This window comes from Struthio camelus, chromosome 3 (genome assembly GCF_040807025.1).
Source record: "Struthio camelus isolate bStrCam1 chromosome 3, bStrCam1.hap1, whole genome shotgun sequence".
Lineage (NCBI taxonomy): Eukaryota > Metazoa > Chordata > Aves > Struthioniformes > Struthionidae > Struthio > Struthio camelus.
This window is the reverse complement of record NC_090944.1, coordinates 85,126,628-85,146,598: the sequence shown is the minus strand read 5'-3', so window position 1 is coordinate 85,146,598 and position 19,971 is coordinate 85,126,628. Positions and strand designations below refer to the sequence as shown.

Below are 19,971 nucleotides of genomic sequence, written 5' to 3'. Positions count from 1 at the left end.
CTGTAGTAGCTTCCAATCACAGTTGGCAAGATAATCATTAATTTGACTGGCACAAAGTAATCCAGTAAGTTTATTTAATTTCAAAGGGAAAAGCAGATGTAAGCCTCTTGAAAATTTATTAGTAAACCGAAATTACTTAAGAGCTGATCAGCACTTAGAGAATACATTCATCGCTCAATGCACATAGCTATTCCCATCCCTCCTCCTATACACAGAGCAGCAACACCACGTTTTCCACCTGTTCGTTCCAGCGCATATAGAAGAGTAACGAGGATGCGACAACCAGAGGCACCAAGGGGGTGGCCGAGAGCAATAGCCCCACCTTGGATATTAACCTGAAAGAAAAGTAAATGCATATCGTCAAGCTCAGAAATCATTTGTCACTCATGCTGAATTGAGCAAGATAGCTTTCACTAGGTGTGGTCCTTTGCCTTGAACGTGAATAAACTTCAAACCACTAGTAATTCTTTAAGGGAAAAATAACAGCTGTTACATCCCTATTTAATAACTTTCTTTGAAAAGGGGTCCAGCTAGTTCTATGTCCTCGTTCTCTGAAGATGTTAGGGGTGCTATTGAATTCAGGGAGGGGAGAGTAACACCTGCACTTAACTTACATGCTACTGTCTTCCACAGTTGTTACCAGCAATAAGTTGAAACTCTTAAAGCTAAAGCACTCTCAGGCAGTTACCTAGAGTTGCATTCAAACGTACTGTAACATCGTAGCCTGTTAGGAAACAGTCTGCTAGCAAAGCTAACCTACAGCAGAGTACTAGCTTAATGCAGCCTATTGCAGTTCCCATCTTTTTTGCTTATGGCAAAATGATTGCAAAAGGACTGCTCTCACCTCTTGGCTTTGAATACTGTCTAGGTGCAGAGAAGTTAATTACTTCACATTATAGAAGACAAACTACTTAAGATAGCCAATACGCTCATTACCTTTTCTGGATTTACTTCCAGTTCTTTTGTTATTGCAACAGAGAGTGATGCAAAGGCTTCATTAATTTCAAACAAGTCAACTTGTTCCAGAGTCCAGCCAGCTTTGTCAACCTGCAAACAAAATAAGCAGAGGCTTTATTTTCTTTGATGCTTTTCATGAGATTCATGAAAAGCTGATTTACAGCTGATCTAAACCCATCCCTTTTAGAAAGCTAGACCAAGTACAAAATAAGTTTTTTCATAGCCATGGATTATGACAGGATCCTTGAAAGCAACAGACAAGATTTCAGTGTTGAAAAAGTCAGTACAACGTGCTACAACATGCTGAGTGCTCTTAAAAATTTTAAGACGTAATTTTTATACCACGCCCACTGGTACTGTTACAGTTGCAGGAGTCAAGCCATATGCGGTGCCATTAATAGAAGAACAAATTGAGTAACTAACTGTTTTTAAAAGTAGTTTTTAACCTATTAAAAGCAATTTTTTTCAAGACCTAACTCAGTCTAACTCAGTCTCATTCCATTAGAGATTTTCAGTGCCTAAGACAGACTGCTATATAGGATACAGTGAAACGGCCATTAGTCATAGGTGTCACATGTAATTGGTCCACTCTCTCCTGCCTTTAGGTTGAAATTTGTGACTTAAAACTTTTCACAGGGAGTTATTTTCAAAGATGGTTAAGTTCAATATTTCACATGAGAAGCTATTTTGTTGTGCAATACCTCCCTAGGTACAGGCTCAAGCATGTTTCACATATTTTGGTTTTTAACCTCCACTCACTTTGTTTCTAATGACAATGTTTTGTCAGCAGAATCTTTTGCAGTGATGGTGTTTCACAACCAGCTAGCCAGACTGGTGCATCTCCTCCAAGAATGAGTCAAGGATGAGAGCCCCGTTGTATAAGATATTGTACAGACAAGTAAAAGCTGTTGCCTTTCTGAAGGAATCTTATCTTTAAAACTTACAATATTGTTGCAGTACTAACATGCTTGGCCTAGTCGCTCTCTCACTAGAAACTCCTGCTATGAAATTTTGAAGTGATAAACTAATTTTATATAGAGGGTGTAAAGTGGCAATTACATTTAAAAGATCACATCAAGGAAGTGTGTCCTTTTTCAGAGTACCTATAAAATGATAGAGTTAAATTGTAAATCGAGTATTTAAACTAAAAGTGTATATTCTATATACAAGAACTACAGATGCTGGAAGTCCATAACGTTTATGGCATTCTTACTTTAAAAGAATAGTTGAGGTCATACAAGAAAAAGCTTCAGCATTACAATTCTGATTTTAACAGCCATAGAGGTTAGGTGAGTTCAGGTTAGGCTTTTACACTGCCAGGACGTTTGAGAGAGAGACAAAATTGTCTTTACACAGTATAAATAAAACTAAGAAGGAATACATCTAATTAAAGCACATTTATCCTTATCAGCTGTAGAAAAGCTCTTTCACACTCAGTTTCGTGGCTGCGTTAGCCAATAATCCACTGGGGTTGCCGTGAGCCATATCTATGTTAGCATGAGCTGCTTCTGTGGTGCCACACTGCTTGCTAATTGGGTTAGGCAATTTAACTTGGAATTGTTCTCCTGTGGACTGAAGATAGAGAGCCTGAACAGACCTTCTCATTTAGTTTAATCTGAAAGGAATCCTGTTCACATGCTCCAACAATTTTGCAGTGCAAACCAAAACACAGAGGATACCATCAGATTTGCTAATGTAGGTACACTTGTTGATCCATCTCAGTGTTGTACTATCGCAAATAGAATCAGATGAAAAAATCATCTCATGGCAGAAACAAGTCATCCCCAAATTAGATTAGCATAAATGTCCATAAAATTTAATATTTAGCCTCTTGGGGTATATCTAGAAGGTTTTCTACAAACGTGACTAGTTCTTCTGAACTCTATGTATCCATAAACATTTTTCAGTAATCAGGCACAGGCCCTGGAAGCAGTAGTAATCTAAGTCTTACATACTCTACTTTTTTGAGTCTTGTTTTCACTTACTTATTTTTTTCCTACAAAGTTTTCCTTAGGACCTAGAAAAAAAAATCAAGTCACGGCCAGTCAATTGCAGGAAGTTACAAGCAAATCTTTGTTGTTTGTCTTTGTGTTTTAAATAATAGATAGATAGATAGATAGATAATTACTTACAGCTTGCTTTATTGCTGTAATGGGTCCTACTCCCATTATGGAAGGATCTAAACCTGTCTGGGCCCAAGACACAATCCGGGCCAAAGGCATAAGACCTCTCCTAGCAGCTTCCGACTTCTTCATAAGAATTACAGCTGCAGCTCCATCGTTCATGCCTGTGGAATGACAAAAAACACTGTTGGATATCTGCTGTGGTTTACGGCTTTTATTATAGCACCTTTTTCTGCTTCTGTAAGTACATAGTTTAGACAAAAGAAAAATCACAAAACTTTTACTGGTTTAAGTCAGCTGAATCTGTTCAAACCAGCTGAATCTGACCTGTGATATACACACACACACACACACACACACACACTTAAAATGGGTAACATACATATACTTCTGGAAACGTGATATGTTCATGAATTCCATTAGGAAAGCAGTAGGTGCAAGAATTGAGATATAATCTGAAGGAGGATATCAGCTCTATTAAGTAAACTTTGGAAGAAGCAATGTAAAGACCAACGAGGAGGTTTCAAAGCTGCCTGTGGCAGGAGTTAGTCCACAGTGACAACATTTTCAAACATAAATTGTTAAGTTTTCCTTTGTCTTGACTTTTAGCATCAAGCACACTACTAGAGGGCTGGTTTTAGGAGAGGATGTCATTTCTATTTGTTCCAGCCTCACATTTTGCTGTTATTCTCCAAACACTCACACTGCTTCACAAACAGCAAGCCAACAAAAGACATCTCATCTGGAGATGAGATGTTTGATACACTCAGGTTTGACCTATGTTGTCAACCACACTGCCATTCCCTGAAAATATATTCAGCAGTAACCACACTGCAGCCACTCCCCTCACACAGACCTTCCAGGTACATGCAGCTACTATTCTTTTCCATTTTGTTTTTAGCCAGACTGACCAACCTGAAGCATTAGCTGCTGTTACTGTCCCAGTTCCATCCATCAGAAAGCATGGCTTTAACTTTGCCATTGTTTCCAAGTTGCTCCCATGTCGAGGGTGTTCATCAATTTTAACTTCTATAGGACCTGCAAAATAGAGTATTACCCTTGGACCACAGTCCAATCACACGCGTGCTTGTCTGGAACAGATAGCGGACACAATCAACAGGCTGATTGGGAATATATGCCGTATTCCTTTTTACCAATAAGCCTTTCTGGCTGAGATCTCTTCCAAATTAGAGGAATTTACTAAAGCTGCTCCAGCTGCTTCTAGCAGGACGAGCAGCTGAGTTTTCTGAAACAAAGAGCAACTACTAAAATATTGTCTAGTTGTATAAAAGTAGATCTTGTTCTTGATGTTCCTAAGCAAGTAGTTTCTCTTCCAAGTAAAACGCTATTTTTCAAATGATAGTTGTAGGGATCTCATTGCAAAGAACAGTCAAGGGTCATTAAATATTATCAAAACTGGTATCAGAAAAGCTCTGCATTAGTTTGTAACAGGACTAATGCCAGAACTTCTTTTCCCAAGGTCTATTAAATGTAAACATTGAACAACTGGTTCTTGATTTCTCTTTGAAAAACTCCATTTTTGCATCACCACCTTAACGAGAAGCTGGTGAGTTTCCCTGCTCTAGAAAGAGACTTTTGACTCAAGTGGCATAAAAGGCCTACTTATATCCTAAAGAGGAGCATATATAATGTATTTATTTGCTTATTGCACACCTGAAAGAGTCTACATGCACCTGACCTAGTTAATGAACCCTAGTTAATGTCATTGTGTATTTTTACTAGGCAGGCACGGTTTACCAGATCAACATGACTTTTAAGTTTGGTGCAGCAGGAATCTAACGTACTGATTTTGGCACCATATCTGAAGGTTAGAGTCTACGCTGGAATCGGTGGTTTGCCCAGGGAGATATTACATTTCCAATAAAATAATAGTATTGGCACAGAGCTACATTTAAACTTCCTGCATTTACACTGCCTCTCATTTCAAAAATAACCCCTGAAGATTGAAAGAGAGAGCAACTCTCCAGCCTACAGAACAGGCTGTGTAAGTGGGAAACAATCTGCAGATTGTAACAGACAGACAGTATGAAAGAGGTCGGTCTTTAAAATTAGCTGTCATTATCCACTCACAAATACCTTTTTTAGAAGGTACAAGAACAGGAACGATTTCTTTTGCAAAATAGCCAGCCTTCTGTGCTGCTTCTGCTCTGTTTTGTGACCATACAGCACATTGGTCTTGCTCCGCTCGGCTAACTTGCCACTGATTGGCCACATTTTCAGCTGAAATAAGAACAAAATGCAGACTTTAATAATCATTTCAGGCCATCAGAAACTGCTAAAATCGTAAGTTTAACTTCTAGCACAAATGTAGTATTTAACATTTGCTGCAGCTAGCCGCTGAACTCATTAAAGAGCTTTTATTCTAAATCCTTCATTTTGTTTATGATTCTCTACTATATTTTCTTTTGAGGGTGAAAATCTCTGAATGATCTCCTTTCAGAGGGTATATGAAGTTAAACACAGATGAAAACAAGCTTTTCCAGGTTATTGCTTCTCCAGATAATTATGCTCAGCTCTACAGCTACTTCAGATGAGAGGATGGTTCTGAAGTTACTCCGTTTTATAATCAAAGACTGAAAAAGCACTTGGCTGTTTACTCCATCCAGAATGGAATATTCTGAAAATGCAGAACCATTTCCATCCATCATACATTTTTATATAAGTTCTGTTATGGAAACAGTTTGACCCTAGGTTTCCGAGGAGCAGAGTCTCACGCACATACAGTGGTAAAATTAATTATTTATCTAAGTGACGGTACAACAAAATAGCAGCTCAAGCTGGGTGCCTCCGGGGAGAGACCTCAAACAAAGACATTCTGGGGTAATTACACCCTTTACAATTTTATTTCCCTGTCCACCAGGGAAGCTCTCCTCCAATCTTTTTTACTGAGTGATTGGTGTCTCTCTCCTCCCGATTGGTGTCTCTCTCCTCCCGATTGGTGTCTCTCTCCTCCCGATTGGTGTCTCTCTCCTCCCGATTGGTGTCTCTCTCCTCCCGATTGGTGTCTCTCTCCTCCCGATTGGTGTCTCTCTCCTCCCGATTGGTGTCTCTCTCCTCCCGATTGGTGTCTCTCTCCTCCCGATTGGTGTCTCTCTCCTCCCGATTGGTGTCTCTCTCCTCCCGATTGGTGTCTCTCTCCTCCCGATTGGTCTTGGCCTACCTCCCAGGCTGGTTGCCATGTCCGTGTTTCCCACAGTCCCTTATCTTCTCCAAAAGTAACCACGAGCCATGTGCATCCCATCTTGTCCCCTGCATTCTACTTTGTACCCTCATTAGCTAGTTCTCTATCTTTATTAGCTAGTTTTAATCAGTTTTGCAGTTATATCCTCAGCAATGTTACATCGTCAGCAATGTTTCTCGAGTTCATTGGCAGTTCGGCCTTGAGGCCCGCAGCCTTCATCTACTTTAGGCACTTATGCTTAAGTCTGACTCTTGCTTAGCAGAGCTGAAGCTAAGTCAGCTACAATCTCCTTCTCTAACAGTTCAGGTAATAAGTTCCTATGTCACATATAGGAATTATTTTGGTTACTTTTCTTGAAATTTTAATTTGCTCAGATGCAAGAGACATGGTAGGTAATACAAGGTGCCAGGAGGCACAAGCCAGGGAGTCCAAAAGTGTACTTTTCCAGAATTAACACCTTATCAGCTCAGATAGAAAAAAAGCCTAGTTTTGCACACATTGGAGAAAACGCCTTCAAATTTTCAACATTAAGGTCTGCTTTCTTCTTCGCAACTACAATTTGAGCACAGCTTGAAACACTTGGTATTTGAAACTTCAGATTTCTGAAACGTACTGACAGTGAATTCTTCCCTCCTTCCCAGTTTAACCATTCCACTTTCAGGACTGCCACCTCTTACCTGTTATACCCATATGATACTGATAAAATGCATCTGTAAGGCCATCGTGGATTATACTGTCCTGCAAGGAAACCTCTCCCATTTTCACTCCGGCTCGCATGTGAATTATATGAGGAGCCTGCAAAAAAGTGTTTTGAAATGAGTTAGATTTTTGAATCAGGAGTGCACAATACAGACAGGCAGCTGGACAGGCAGCCTGCCAGAGAGGGAGTCCCCTACCTTGGGGCTGCAGGTAGCAACCCCACGTTCCAGCTCACTTTTCTTTCTTGCAGTCTTCCTCACCCATGCCTCTTCTGCTCCCCCACCCACCTACACTAGTTCCCTTTGTCTAACACTGCAGGCTAGAATAAGCTTTGTGGCAAGCATAAAAAAAGGGGTCAGTTAAATGTGAGACTCTCTGACTGTCTCATCTGTCTCCGTCTAGAGTCTGATAGCTGGCATGCTGCAATTGGCCTATGCACTTCCCAGCCAGCAGATCATCAAAGAGCACATTTTCATTCCACAGATCAAATTAAATGGCCCTGCGAGCCGATACAATCTGTGGGTCCCTTATCGTACCAGCCTGCTAAATCATTCCTTGTTAGGCATCAGCCCATTTGCCCAGAACCATTCCTTGAAATGGCCTGAGAGTGAAAATCTTGAAATGAAAGTGCTTCATTTTCTTTCCAAGTTTACAGCACTTAGTGAGCATTCAGTCTGCATGAGAGCAATGTTCCCAGTTATTCCTTGTTAGGATCTCCTGCAGCCTTTTTTTTTTTTTTTTGGTAAAAAAAAAAAAAGGCAACAACAACAAAAAACCTGTTGCTAGTTGTCACAAGCAAATCATTCATCACTGTATGGCTAGAGGAAAATTAAAATGGGATTAAAATGGGATGTATGCTTGCATGGTACCTTTTCAGTAGCTAGTTTGCTTTTTTTTTTTCTTTCTTTTTTTTTTTTTTTTTTTTAAAAAAAAAGCTACTAAAGCCAATTGTTGCATGTGTAAGTTCACTCCCAAATGCAGAAACTAAAGCTACTCTTTTAATCTGCCCTCAGGGTGTTAGCCTAGAAATAACAATTTCAACATGACTTAATGCTGTTTGTTCCCAGGAAGTCAGAAAATGGGAGTGTAATCATTTGCTTTACCTTGCTCATACTTTCCATGCCTCCTGCAACCACAATGCTGGAATCTCCCATTAATATTGACTGAGCTGCCAGACATACTGCCTTCAAGCCAGACCCACATATCATCTGACAGCTCCAAGCAGGCACAGAGTAAGGGATTCCTGCACCAACACTCGCCTGCCGAACAGGGTTCTGACCAGCACCTGCAAGAACAGACAGTATTTTTCCTTTGTCTGTTCTTAAAGACCAAACGCAGACCTCATTACTCTTCATAAAAGGTATCCCAGTTCCACCAAAATTTAGACCTTATTCCTGGCTTTAATTGGTAGATAAAAGAAAGTTCCCAATAGTGTGTTATAAATAGGAGCTCAATGACCTCTCTCACTTATATCGTAGATTAATAAAATATTTGCAAGGCCAGGGACTTTGGCCACTTGCTACAGGCACTTTACGTTTGCAACACTGCTTTTGACTCCAGAGGTCTGATGAAATGCACTGCCCATTCAATTTCAAATTAGCGCTAGCCAGCTGTACACGTATAGGATGATGTTCCATTTAAATTGCAAATAGCCAAAGCGTTTATTTTTGAAATTTTCTGGAAGTCGTGAATAGACGGCTTTCCACAAGTGTACAGCAACAGTCATAAAAGCTTCCATTCTTTTTTGTAATCTTGATGGAGTGAATAGAAGCACTATACTCAAAGAAAACATTCTTCCTTTTGATCTCCCCAGGCCAAAGTAGTGCCAGCTCTTTTGTACATAAGGACACAGAAAAAGGGAATTCATGATTCAGCAGGCTGAAAATATACAGGAATTTGAATCAGCTTTAAATAAGATACACAAGTATTTGTTTCTCTTATTTCCCCTCTTTCCTTAAGGCTCAGCCTCCTCTATGTCCTCCGATGACATTTTGTTTTTACGCTGGTAAAAGCAGATAGCCATTCAAATGCATTTTCATGAAATCAAAACATGTGTAACTTCTCTCAAAGCAAGCAGAATCACAGATCTTGCAGGTAAGTCTTGCAACAAACGTGAGCGCAGGCCTCTGTCTTAAGAGTTCATCTTTCTTTGGTATGTTAAACTTAAGAGAAGACATAAATTACATGAGAGAAGGAATGCTGTAACAATGAAAAGAAGCTGCAACTTTCACACATACTCTGTTAAATCCCTTTCGGATTTCAAAAACAGCCTATCCCCCTCCATTTCCTTCCCTCCAAAACCCCACAATAATAGCAGCTTGGTCAACCTGATTTTTCTGGCATGCATAAAAATTGGCTCGGATGTAGGTCAAATTCCTTTTCTTTAGCTCTCGACGCTATTAATGAATAACATTCTTAAACAGGAAACCTAAGATATTTCAATGGGATAATTAACGAGATATTTAACTGTACAGACAAAAGCCTATCAAACCCCGTCAGATAACCGGATCGATTGAGAACAAAGGGAAAGTTTTCCTGCCGTTTCTTTCACGGCTGGAAAACCGGCCCATTCAGTGACTGTAAATCCATCGACGACGGTACCTGCTGCCAGGACCTGCCCGAGTATCACCTCCGACACCTCCTCGGGGTTGATGCTCGCCCTCTTGAGAGCCTCCCTGATGACCACAGCGCCCAGCTCGTGGGCGTGCATCGTAGACAAGCCACCATTGAAGGAACCTGCCAAGCAAAACCGGAAAGCCAGCGCGGGCTTAGAGCCAGGCTGTGACTCCCTGCGCGTCCTCATCCCCGACGCGGCTGCAAAGCCGACAACGGGCGACACCGGCTTGTGCGGACAATCGCGACCGGCCCCGACCTCCCCCCCCCCCCCCAAAAGGCGGCGGGCCGGGGCTCGCCAGGCAGCCGCCACCCTTCCCCTCCCCTCCCCCAGCACGGCGGCCGCCACCGCCGCGGCGGCGCGGAGGGCGGCCGCCCCTCACCGACGGCGGTCCTGGTGGCGGCGACGAACACCACGGGGTCGGCGTTCATGGCGGCAAAGGCGGCAGCGGCAACTGGGGCAGCGAGCTGGGAGCAGCAGCCGGGACCAGCGCGGGACGGGGCGGGGCGGGGCGGGAGGCCGCCCCTCGCCTGCTCGCCTGCTCGCCCCGCCCCGCCCCGCCCCGCCGCGGGAGGCTGCGCACCGGCCGCGCCTGGGCTGGGGCGCCGGCAGGAAATGGCGGCCGTTAGCCTATGCATTTGCCCTTCCCCGGGTGAAAGGTGGTGGGGTAACGGTCTCTGTTGTCATCTTTCTCCGGGAGAAGGTGAGGAAGATCCGTTTCGACGTTTCTGGCCCTGAGCCCAGGTGCTGCTGTGCGTTTCTATGGGGTTTCCGCCGCTTCCGGCCCTCTCAGGCTGATTGAACGACTAATCCAGCGTTCTTTTAGCTGCCTCTTGTCGGTCCTCGCCGATTATCAGTTCACTTTTTTACAGAATAAAATATACCGCTCAAACGATCTGTTAACGATATTTTGTGGCTTTAAGGGCAGTTTGTTTATTTCATAATAGCATTTCATAGGATCCATGTGACCAGGGGAAAATAAAAAAACAAAGCAGCATAAACATGTAAGTTACACAAAATTACCTATCACTGTTAAGTCTGCTCAACAGCTTTCACTGAAATGCGGTGGTTAATTACCAGCCCCCGAAGCACACCTGTTTTGTTTTGTTTTTCAACCGAAGCCTAATGGTTTTTAGCATAGGAGGTGCTATAACGCTACCCAAAAAGGCACCCCTGGCTGATGTATGCAGCCAGTACAGTTGTACTGTACTGTGGACACCAAGTTTTTTCAAGGCAGTTTTAATAGAGCACAGATTTTTTCCCCCATAACAATCACATATTTATATACATGTCAATACTGGATTAAAAAAAAATAAAGAGTTTAAAATGTGATTTGTACGTATTGGTTGCTTAAGCAAACAGCTAAAAACAGTGAACTACCTAGAGGTATTCCTTTAAAGCTCTTCTATTTAGACACTTCAAAAAAAAAAGAAGTACCAGTGATGTATTCATCTAAACACAGATGTACTGCCCGTGCATATTGCAAGACCGTCTCCATGGGAGGAGAGCGCTGCAAGCGGTAAGGTGCGGGTCACGGAGCAGGACGTGGCCCTCGGAGCAGAAGCTCCCAGGGCAGGCAGGGAGGGAGAGGCTGGAAGGGGAGGAAGCAGCAGCAGGAGCCCGCAGCAGAGCGAACGGGCAGAAACACTCTGTCTGGGGGGAAATGGTATTGGGAAACCCAGTGAGGTGGGCGTGTGTGGGCACGGGAGCGGGGGTGAATGCCAAGACGTTTGGAGAAAGGAGGGACAGAGTGAAGGGAGGATGGAACAGAATAAGGCAAAGAAAGTAAAGGCAGTTAAAAAAAAAAGCAGATGAACAGACTGAAATACCTTGTTTTGCTCACAGCCTAGTTCTGAGTCCATATTCCTCACTGTGCTGAATCAAAGCTGTCTAGACCACAGAGTAGATATTCAGCCTAGTGGACGTGGCAGCTAAAACGCTGCGTTCAAGTTGACGTTTGTCAACTTAAGGCCAAAAAGATAGTAAGAAAACGTGCTGCCTATCTTACCTTCGTTAGATTATCAGCCCAGTTGGGGGAACAGATTTTTTTCAGCGTATTACAATTTGGTAGCATTTTGGGGGGAAAGGAGGGCAAATGAAGTCCTAGAGAAGTATTTAATACGTGATGACAGACACTGACAAATGGATATGTGACAGTGTCTGCAACAATAATACATCTGTGATCACATTCTGCATGTTGGGTACTGTTAACTTGGTGGTATTAAAATCTGTATTTGTAAAAGGTTTTGAAACCTCTGTGGGAGCAGTGAGCAACAGGAGCGATAAAACACCTCTGCTGGATTCTTGCTCTTGCTTTATAATGTAAAATTCTATAGCATTACTATATAGGAAAATAAAACACTTACAGAAAGCAAGTTTGTAAACTTAGATTTTACCAGTAACTGCGTTAAATCACACTGGCCAGAATAACTCTTAACACTCAAAATAGACTTCTCCTTTAAAGATTTCAGTTGGACTGAAGAATCAGTCAAAAGACTTCTTCAATAACTTTGGCGTTTCCAGCTTTAGAAACGAGAAGAATTCCCCAAGATGTCTTCAGCTTCAGTTTACTAGTGACACATGGGGAAAAAAAGGAAATCTCTGGTAAGTCCTGTGGGCAGCCAAATCCTTAGCTGCACTAATTTACCAGTCTCCTAGGGGTACGTTAAATTTGCAATGGGCATGTGTTAAGGCACCACAGCTTTTTTTATGATGCTTCTGCTGGGGCTGTGCAGCCACAGCAGCTGATACACTAACACAGACCTCAGATAAAGTTTGAACGGGAAAAAAAATATTTGATCTTTTTTTTTTTTAAGGACTAATCAGTAAGTCATGAGCAGATCAACCATACAACAAGCAATACTCAGGAATATGTGACTGTAAGAAATACAGAGTGATTATTTTAGAAAAATATCATACAGTTCCTGAGCAACCCGATAGGTACAACTGAAAGTAATCTCTGCAGCTCTTTTTAAAATTCAGTAGAGAATGATTAATAGAGATCTATGAGGGCAGCACAAAGTAACCTAGTTTATCAGCAGTTCCGTATGCCAATATGTCCTTCTTAATGTAATATTTGATTTATTGCAATTTGAGGTCATCACTGCAAGTACAAAGTCAATAATGTAAGAGCAGCTCAGATTAACGTTAAATGTTAGCAGGCATGCAAAGTCCAAAAATGGCAATACATCTAAAGTCTTCCAGACAGGGTTCCTTTCTATTTAAAGTTTTATAATATCCTCATAAATACTTAATAGAAAATAAGGTGAGGATTCAGCCCCTTTTCTCCGCACATTTAACCTTTAATTCATTAATAAATGCAAAGAGTTTGAATTTGAAGCAGGCTTAGCAATTCCATGACAGCTCATCCCAATGAGCTGACCGGCTGCAACTTTTTTCTCAGCTACAAATAGCAGAATTATTTGGCAGCTCACAAGAGTGATAAAACAGGCTGCAATGTTGGACAAGCCTGAACAATGGAAATGGGTGAGTTTTTATTGGTATTTTTGTCAGACTTGCAGTATCCTATTTAACTCTGCTTAGACAGTGTCCAGAAATGAAAACTGTATGCATAAAAAGAACTTATAAAGGAACAAAATAACATAGCAATTGCACAAAGACAAATAGTTGTGAAACATGTATGGTACAGATCAAAGTTATATAAATTACTATATAGCTTATGATTTTATATAACTTACATTTTATCTAACTATAATGACTTTATATAACTTGTTTATATAAAAGACTATTAAACATTACTAGGCAGTTGTGCTTTGAATTCAGAGTAGTTAATGAACACCATAATACTCAATAGCAAACTACTGTCCAAAGCTGGTACATTTTCATATTTCTTGGAAATGTAAGCTCTGGGAAATTCAGTCAGTAAAAGTTAGGACGTCAATTTGGAACAGAGAGCTTTCTTGCTATCAGTAAAAAAGTAAGGTTATGTTGCGCAAAGTTTATTTATGGTGAAATGGACTTGTGTATTATATGAAATACTCAAAGGGTAAAGGTTTTGACGTGTTCGTTTAAGAGCGGCTCAGTTTTATTAGGAATAGGCTAAAATGTAGGCCATTTTAGTGTTCACTAATTTACTTCTTTTGTTTAAAATTATTTTCTAAATTTAGCCAGTACAAATATCGCTGTTCTTGCCCAGAGTGGGAGACCCTTGTTTTTTACCATCAATCTGACACTTGGCTCGTGAACATTTACAAAAAATACTTCGGTTGGGAATATAAGTCTGATAAAAATTAAGCCGTACCTTTTACAGGCAAAAGAAATCGCAAAGAACAATCATTTAAATCCCCAAGTATTTATATAAAATCATTCTGTACTTTTCAAAAAACTCTGAATTTTACTACTTTGCTATATAATAGGAAGGTTTCTAGTCTTCGAAGTCTCATACAGAGGTAATGTTATTAATATTTGCATTGTTGGGATCCTTACCGGAAAAATGCATGTGTACCTAAATGCGATTCCTCGTGTAAGGAGATGCAGCTTCTCTTCCTCCGCACTGATACCATCTTGTATCCTTCCATGCTGTGCAGTGAGAAGAAGTTGGTGCACTCCTCTTGTCACTAAGTGAAGGCATAATGTTACTCGCTTCCTCATCAGTGTTGCCAGTTGATCTGCACCTGAACAGGAACGCTCACAGTACTAAAATAGAAAAAAATACCAGCGTGTTTCCAGGATTAAGACCCAAGTTTGAAGCAGAAATGAGCCTTCTTCATATTTTAGGGAATTGGCCCTTTGCAGTAGAGTATAGTGTTTGTGATACTTAAATTTATGTCAAATAATTTGCCCACATTTGGGGCAGAGTCTGTCACTAACAGTGAGAAGAATATCCTCCTTTTCTGAATTTCTCTTGGTTTTTGTTCTTTGCCAGCTGCATGGGACACACTTGATACTTGCAGCAGTGTACATTGAAACCAATGTCTTCAAAGGCAAGAGTCAACCTTTGTCACAGTAAGTCATATTATATAAAACACCTCGTAATACTTGATACTTCTGGGGTCCATAGTTTTCATCGGAGTGCCTTATTCACAGATTTAGGACTTGAAGATACATTCGTCCTTTAGATAACATGTTCTGTGCTTGGTCTGTGTTTGAAATTATTTTTATCCTTGACAGGCAATGGGAATTGTCCTGTTGCTGGTTTAAGCAAAAAGCAGTTTTGTGGGTTTTGACAAAGGGAAAGCAAACCCACCCTTTTACTCCTTAAAAAAATTACATCAGCTACAGAAATAAATAAGCTTGACAGCTGGCATCATTTCACGAGAATCTGAGCCTTTTGTTCTTTTGGGAAAGATCTAAAGAAGCTTTTTCCCTTCTCCACATACTTCACCTAATTTGGCATCATATCAGGATGTATATGGCATTCTGGCTTGCGGAGCACCTTTAGTACCTTAAGGCCTAGAAGGGTCTCAGGTCTAGAAAGACCATTCATTCTTTTTCCTGGCTTTTTCACTAATGGGCTGACATCCAGCTGTCTACAGATAGGATCGGTACATAAGATACACCCCAAAGAACAAACTGTTTTCGTAGGGGGAGGAGATTTCCATTTTCTAAAATTCCTAAAGCCCAAATGCTGACCTGATTGGATGACTCCCTGGAAGTAAAGTTCCTGATAGGCAAAAATGTCCTTGGCTGTCTTAAGAGCAGTCTGTGTCTTCCTTGAATCTATTTTTGTCAGGAAAACTCATAATTTAAGAAGTGTTTAATAAAAATTGCTGACTTCCCCTTAGATAGAAAATGTTTGCATACTAAAACTGTTATGGCTTTATTGTGACTTAAGAAATAGGCATAGTAAACCCCTGTTTCTATATGCATATATGCACTTCAAATGCAAGCTTACGGTGTTTATCCTGTATCTCCAAAATGAGTTTAACTCAAATCACCAGTTGACTGTAATTGAATTTTAATTGATTGTATGTAATTCAGGGTGTGTCTCCAGGAAAGCCTCTGAAATGTACACATTGCTATAGTCAGCCCTCTTAACAGGAAAAAACTTCCTGAGCGTTATATTCTACATCACAATTCACAGGTGTACAGTGTCATCACATGTGCTGCAGTCTTGGAGACAAGTGTTGTAAATCTATTTGGCTCTGTAGATAGTAGAGTTGCACATGATTATACTATTGATTTTATATGCTCTCATGAGCACCTATGTATATTTATAAACAGTTATCGGTAATTAAAAGAGGAGTCTTTATGGGAGCTGTCTGAAGAAAATCTAGCTACCTCTCGCTTTAGAAATGGAACAAAAATGTGCAATAATTCCAGTAAGATGCTTAGAAATGTCTTGTCAGATGATGTAAAGAAAGCCTGCAGCCTACTAGTTAGAAAGCTTTTTTTTTTTTTTTTTGGAGAGCGAGAGTGCATTGAACTTAAAATTGGGCTTGTTGCTGTCCAGATTTTCACGTGGTAGTTACCCGAAGGATATCTCTGTCATTTTTTTCAGTACAGCAATCCATATATTTTATTTGCCCACCGCATCTGTAGGCTACAGCAGCCTTTTCCAGTGCCCTTGGAGCTCAGTTTCTGTTCCAGTTGCAAACCACTATTTTGCCTTCCTCCATCTTACATCCGTACAAGTCAAGGACTATCTTTTCAGAAGCTGATTAGCCTTTAGTTCCTTTTATTTTAAGATCTTTTAAAATGCTAACAAATGTTCATAACAGTACTCCAAACATTTTTTTCTTCTGAACAGTTTTTTATCTGACTTTATTTCTTACTAATATCCTAGCTTTTCTGATCTGCAGACTGTAGTTGTCATCTCTTACAATTTATTTTATGTGACTTTTATGCTATTAAATATTTGTCCTTAAAGCCCTGTTTCCCATGACATAGTATTTCATCCACATCTCAACTTTGAATCATGAAAATGCAGGGGAAAAATAGCCCTTATGATCCTGTAGAAAAGCTTGGAGGCCTGAAACAAATTTGTCTTTAAGGCTCACACAGCCTAAGACAGTAGAGAGTATTAAAATTCAGTGCGTTTGTATTTCAAACAGTTGTGTGATTTCTAATCTGGCTTGAGGGTTTAGAGATATAATGCATGAATTCTGGTTACTTCACGCTAGTGGTACTGTCTTGATCTTGCTTGGGTTGGGACCATCCTGTTGTAAAGCCGTCCGAGATAAGCAATGGCAAGAAAACTGTGCTGCCTGCAAAGCTCAGCAGCTCCTCCTCTGACTCCTTACAAAGCTTCATAGCCACAACACATACCAAGTGCTTCAGTTAAAACAGGGCTTCAGCTCTGCCAACTGTGTGTCAGCTGCTGGCTACCCAAAGAACTTGGGACATCCAGTAAGCACAGGAGAGGGCAGTATTAGTCCAAGTGAAGGCATGAAGAGGACAAACTATTAACAGAAAAAATAAGCCAAAATGTAATAAAGAGCATTTTTTCCGAGTTTAAAACTATTCTGTCACTGACATCTTTTTTTTTTTTTTTTTTTTTTTTTTTACATTTATGGAGTGTTTTAATGTTTTGTTCCAACTGGCTGTAACATGAAACAAGAAATCAAGAACAGAGCAGGTAAGAACCATTACAAGCCACAAGCCTTCCAGCAGGAAAATAATTAGGTTAGTGAACTACATGTTGTCTTTTGAAGAACCTAAAACCAGATGAGACAATATGAACAGATCTGAAACAAAACCAAAAACTCTATTGTTATTAGTATCTGCTGAGCAGGCCCTAGACTTGAAAACAGAGCTAGAAAAAGTGTGGAAAGTTATGGAGGAATACAGGGGTGTTACTCTAATGCCAAATGGCATTCTTGTCAATACAGTTTTCTTCTTTCTTTAATCCAATTTTATATCAAAGTCAAATGTAGAAGAGAGTCCGCAACAATAAAATACAATTCCTATGATCTCTTCTTAAACAATAGGAGATACAAATACAATATGCTTTGTGGAAGTACAGTGGTTATTTTCATCTTAAATGCATTTATTTCTCGTGTTTAATTTATGGAAAGCTGTATTGTCCAGGTGTTCATAATCTGGTTCATATTTCAACTTAGCAGTATATATATTTGTTGTGCTATTTTCTGAATTCTGTTTTTTCACTGGTTTTCGGACAGATATGCTTATTTGCCCTCTCATTTGTGGACAAGCAATGCTATTAAGAGCTGTGTTAGTACCTATTATTTGAAAAGGAAATTTATTCCGGTTATTATATTGTCACATAACCCAATGCAGGTGCTTATTAAGGTGTTTATTCTAGGAGCATTAAAATATACCAACTGAGACAGTTCTCATTGTGTTAGGTGCCGTGCAAGCAGAATAAGAGACTATTTCAGTGAAATGTGCTCTATCAGGGTACTAGTTAACAATTTGCTGTTTGTATTTTCTCACATAAAAATTTTAAGTATAGCTGATAATACACATGGTAATTCTAAGGGCTAGAAGGAAGGCCAGAATATAAAGCTCTACAGTCTGTATCCACTTATCTCTTGGTGTTTCTGGCTCTGTGCCGTTTGCTCAGCTAGTACGTTTCCCATAAATGTAATCTACACTTGTAAAACTAAATTTAAAATAACTAAGTGCTGACAAGGGAAAAGAATGCAGGATTATTTTCTACATGCTTATGACCTGGAAGAACAACAGGTACCAATGGTAAGTGTAAGGTCCGGTATCTCTTGACCCATCAGAGTTAGAACTTTACATATACTGTTAAAGATTAAAGACTGAAGAGAGATCCATTTTCCCAACATAACAAAAAAGTAGCTAAACTCTAGCCTTGGCAAATGTTGGGAGATCTTGTGTTCAATTTGTGATACCTAGAAAACATTAGGTAATTTATATACAGAATAGAAATGGCCTTAAGTACATCTCTGTATCTCTTTTGTATGTAAAAAAGTTTCCGTTTCTTGTCCTACTTGGCTTACGTGCATTTTAGTGTTGTAATGTTTACATTTGTGCATGAGCAAATAAAATCAATTTTCTACATTAATGTTCGCAGTAAGGACTATTCTGGTATATTGACACCTCTCCCATGCTGCTGTCTCTTGAGATGGCTTTATCTGTTAATTAGTGTCTTTAGTGCTTAAAAGAAGTACCTGCAAGGTGTCTGTGTACAAAAAAACAGTGAAAGGAGCAGTGAACCTCAAACTGTAATCACAGTGCGTATTTTTCACGTAAAAAAATAAGACTTCAGAGGAACGTACTCAAGCCCTTTTGATTTCACTCTCCTTGTGGTAATTAGTCACATCATTCTCTTTTTTTAATTTCAAGCGACAACAGTCAGGTCACTTAAAGCTTGGTCAGGGTGTTAATTTTTTTTTCAGCGAGAGCTTTTTTTTTTTTTTTAAATCTGTGCTGTGTGGATCTGCACCTCTGTACACTGGAATCTCTTGTGCAGTGAATATATTATTCTTGCTATCAGTAGCACAGTCAAGAAGACAGATTTCTGGAGTGTCTTCCACAGAAATTCAGTTGCAATCAATCACATCGTGCAACCCAGCTGACACTAATTTAGCCTACAGAAGCTTTATTACTTTGTTGGCAAGAAGGGAACACATCTAATTGTGCTAATAGCATTGCTTGAGAAATCATGGATAACAAGACAGAAATTCGATTTTAAAGTAGTTGTTCAGTGCTAGACTACAATTAAGGGCAATCAGTATGTTTCATTCTATTTTTTCCCCAAATGTTAAAGCTAAAGTTTAGCGTATTTGGAAACAGCTAGGATTTTTTTTCCCTCATTTGCTGACTGATGACGTTAATGTGCGCTTATGCCACTGAGGTGAATTTAACTGAGTGAAAATTTTCATTGCACAACGTGAAAGACAGGCAGAAAGCCGCGGAACTAATGCTGACAAGCAAGGTGCCCATCTTGCAGACTAACCACTGGCTGTGCCTGGCTGTGCGCAATCCTCGTTTTCAAAAGCCGCTGTCTTTTCAGCGTGTCTTCCAAGAAGGCGCCAAGCAGCGCTCCCACGGCGCCGCCCAGAAGGAGCAGCCCCGCGGCAGCAGCTCCCTGTCGGCCCTGGCGGACGCCCTGTTTCACGCGTGAGGCCGCGGGGAGGCGCTCGGTGCCGCTGCCCTCAGCCCTCGCGCCGGCAGGCGGCCGCTTCCCCCCGCCTGGCCCGCCCCCAGGATGCCCCGCGGCTCGCTACCCGCCGCGCGCCCGCCCCTCCCTTCTGCCCGTTTAACTGACAGGCTTTAAATCAACATTCAAATAAGGAGGGAAACCGCGGCGCGGGGACGGAAGGAGCATCTCAGTGCTGCCTGCCGCTGGGGAGAGAGCGGGGGACGAGCTCCCCAAAGGAGGCGCGGCGGCGGCCGGCAGAGCCGGACCGGGCGGCTCGGCCACCCCGCGGCCCGGGCCACTGCGGCGGCTCGCGCCGCGCGGGGCTGCGCGCGCAGCGCCGCCG

The 19,971-nt window shown here is 41.0% G+C and overlaps 1 protein-coding gene and 1 long non-coding RNA gene across 3 annotated transcripts; one reads left to right on the top strand and one right to left on the bottom strand.

Moving 5' to 3' along the window:
- Positions 1 to 37: 37 nt before the first annotated feature.
- ACAT2 (acetyl-CoA acetyltransferase 2) lies at positions 38 to 10,144 on the bottom strand. The gene is made up of 9 exons (XM_068938858.1): positions 9,978 to 10,144; positions 9,583 to 9,717; positions 8,085 to 8,266; positions 6,960 to 7,077; positions 5,178 to 5,321; positions 3,996 to 4,118; positions 3,090 to 3,244; positions 937 to 1,047; positions 38 to 335 (listed from the first exon to the last, which is right to left on the bottom strand). Exons 1-9 carry the CDS (start codon positions 10,024 to 10,026, stop codon positions 168 to 170), a joined length of 1,185 nt encoding a protein of 394 aa, XP_068794959.1. The 5' UTR covers positions 10,027 to 10,144; the 3' UTR covers positions 38 to 167.
- A 126-nt stretch (positions 10,145 to 10,270) lies between these two features.
- LOC138066780 (uncharacterized) lies at positions 10,271 to 18,514 on the top strand. Of its 2 annotated transcripts, none has more exons than XR_011140268.1 (4): positions 10,271 to 11,114; positions 12,060 to 12,199; positions 14,481 to 14,560; positions 17,073 to 18,514. It is a non-coding gene; the product is annotated as an uncharacterized lncRNA (long non-coding RNA). The 2 variants fall into 2 exon arrangements; XR_011140269.1 differs by having other exon boundaries at positions 10,271 to 11,119.
- The last annotated feature ends 1,457 nt before the right edge of the window (positions 18,515 to 19,971 follow it).

Excerpts from the sequence above, each read along its gene's own strand:
- ACAT2 (XM_068938858.1), bottom strand. The coding sequence starts at position 10,026 with ATGAACGCCGACCCCGTGGTGTTCGTCGCCGCCACCAGGACCGCCGTC. Across the intron at positions 9,718-9,977 it reads CGCCACCAGGACCGCCGTCG|GTTCCTTCAATGGTGGCTTG; the intron begins GTGAGGGGCGGC and ends TTTGCTTGGCAG. Across the intron at positions 1,048-3,089 it reads TTACAGCAATAAAGCAAGCT|GTTGACAAAGCTGGCTGGAC; the intron begins GTAAGTAATTAT and ends TTTTGTTTGCAG.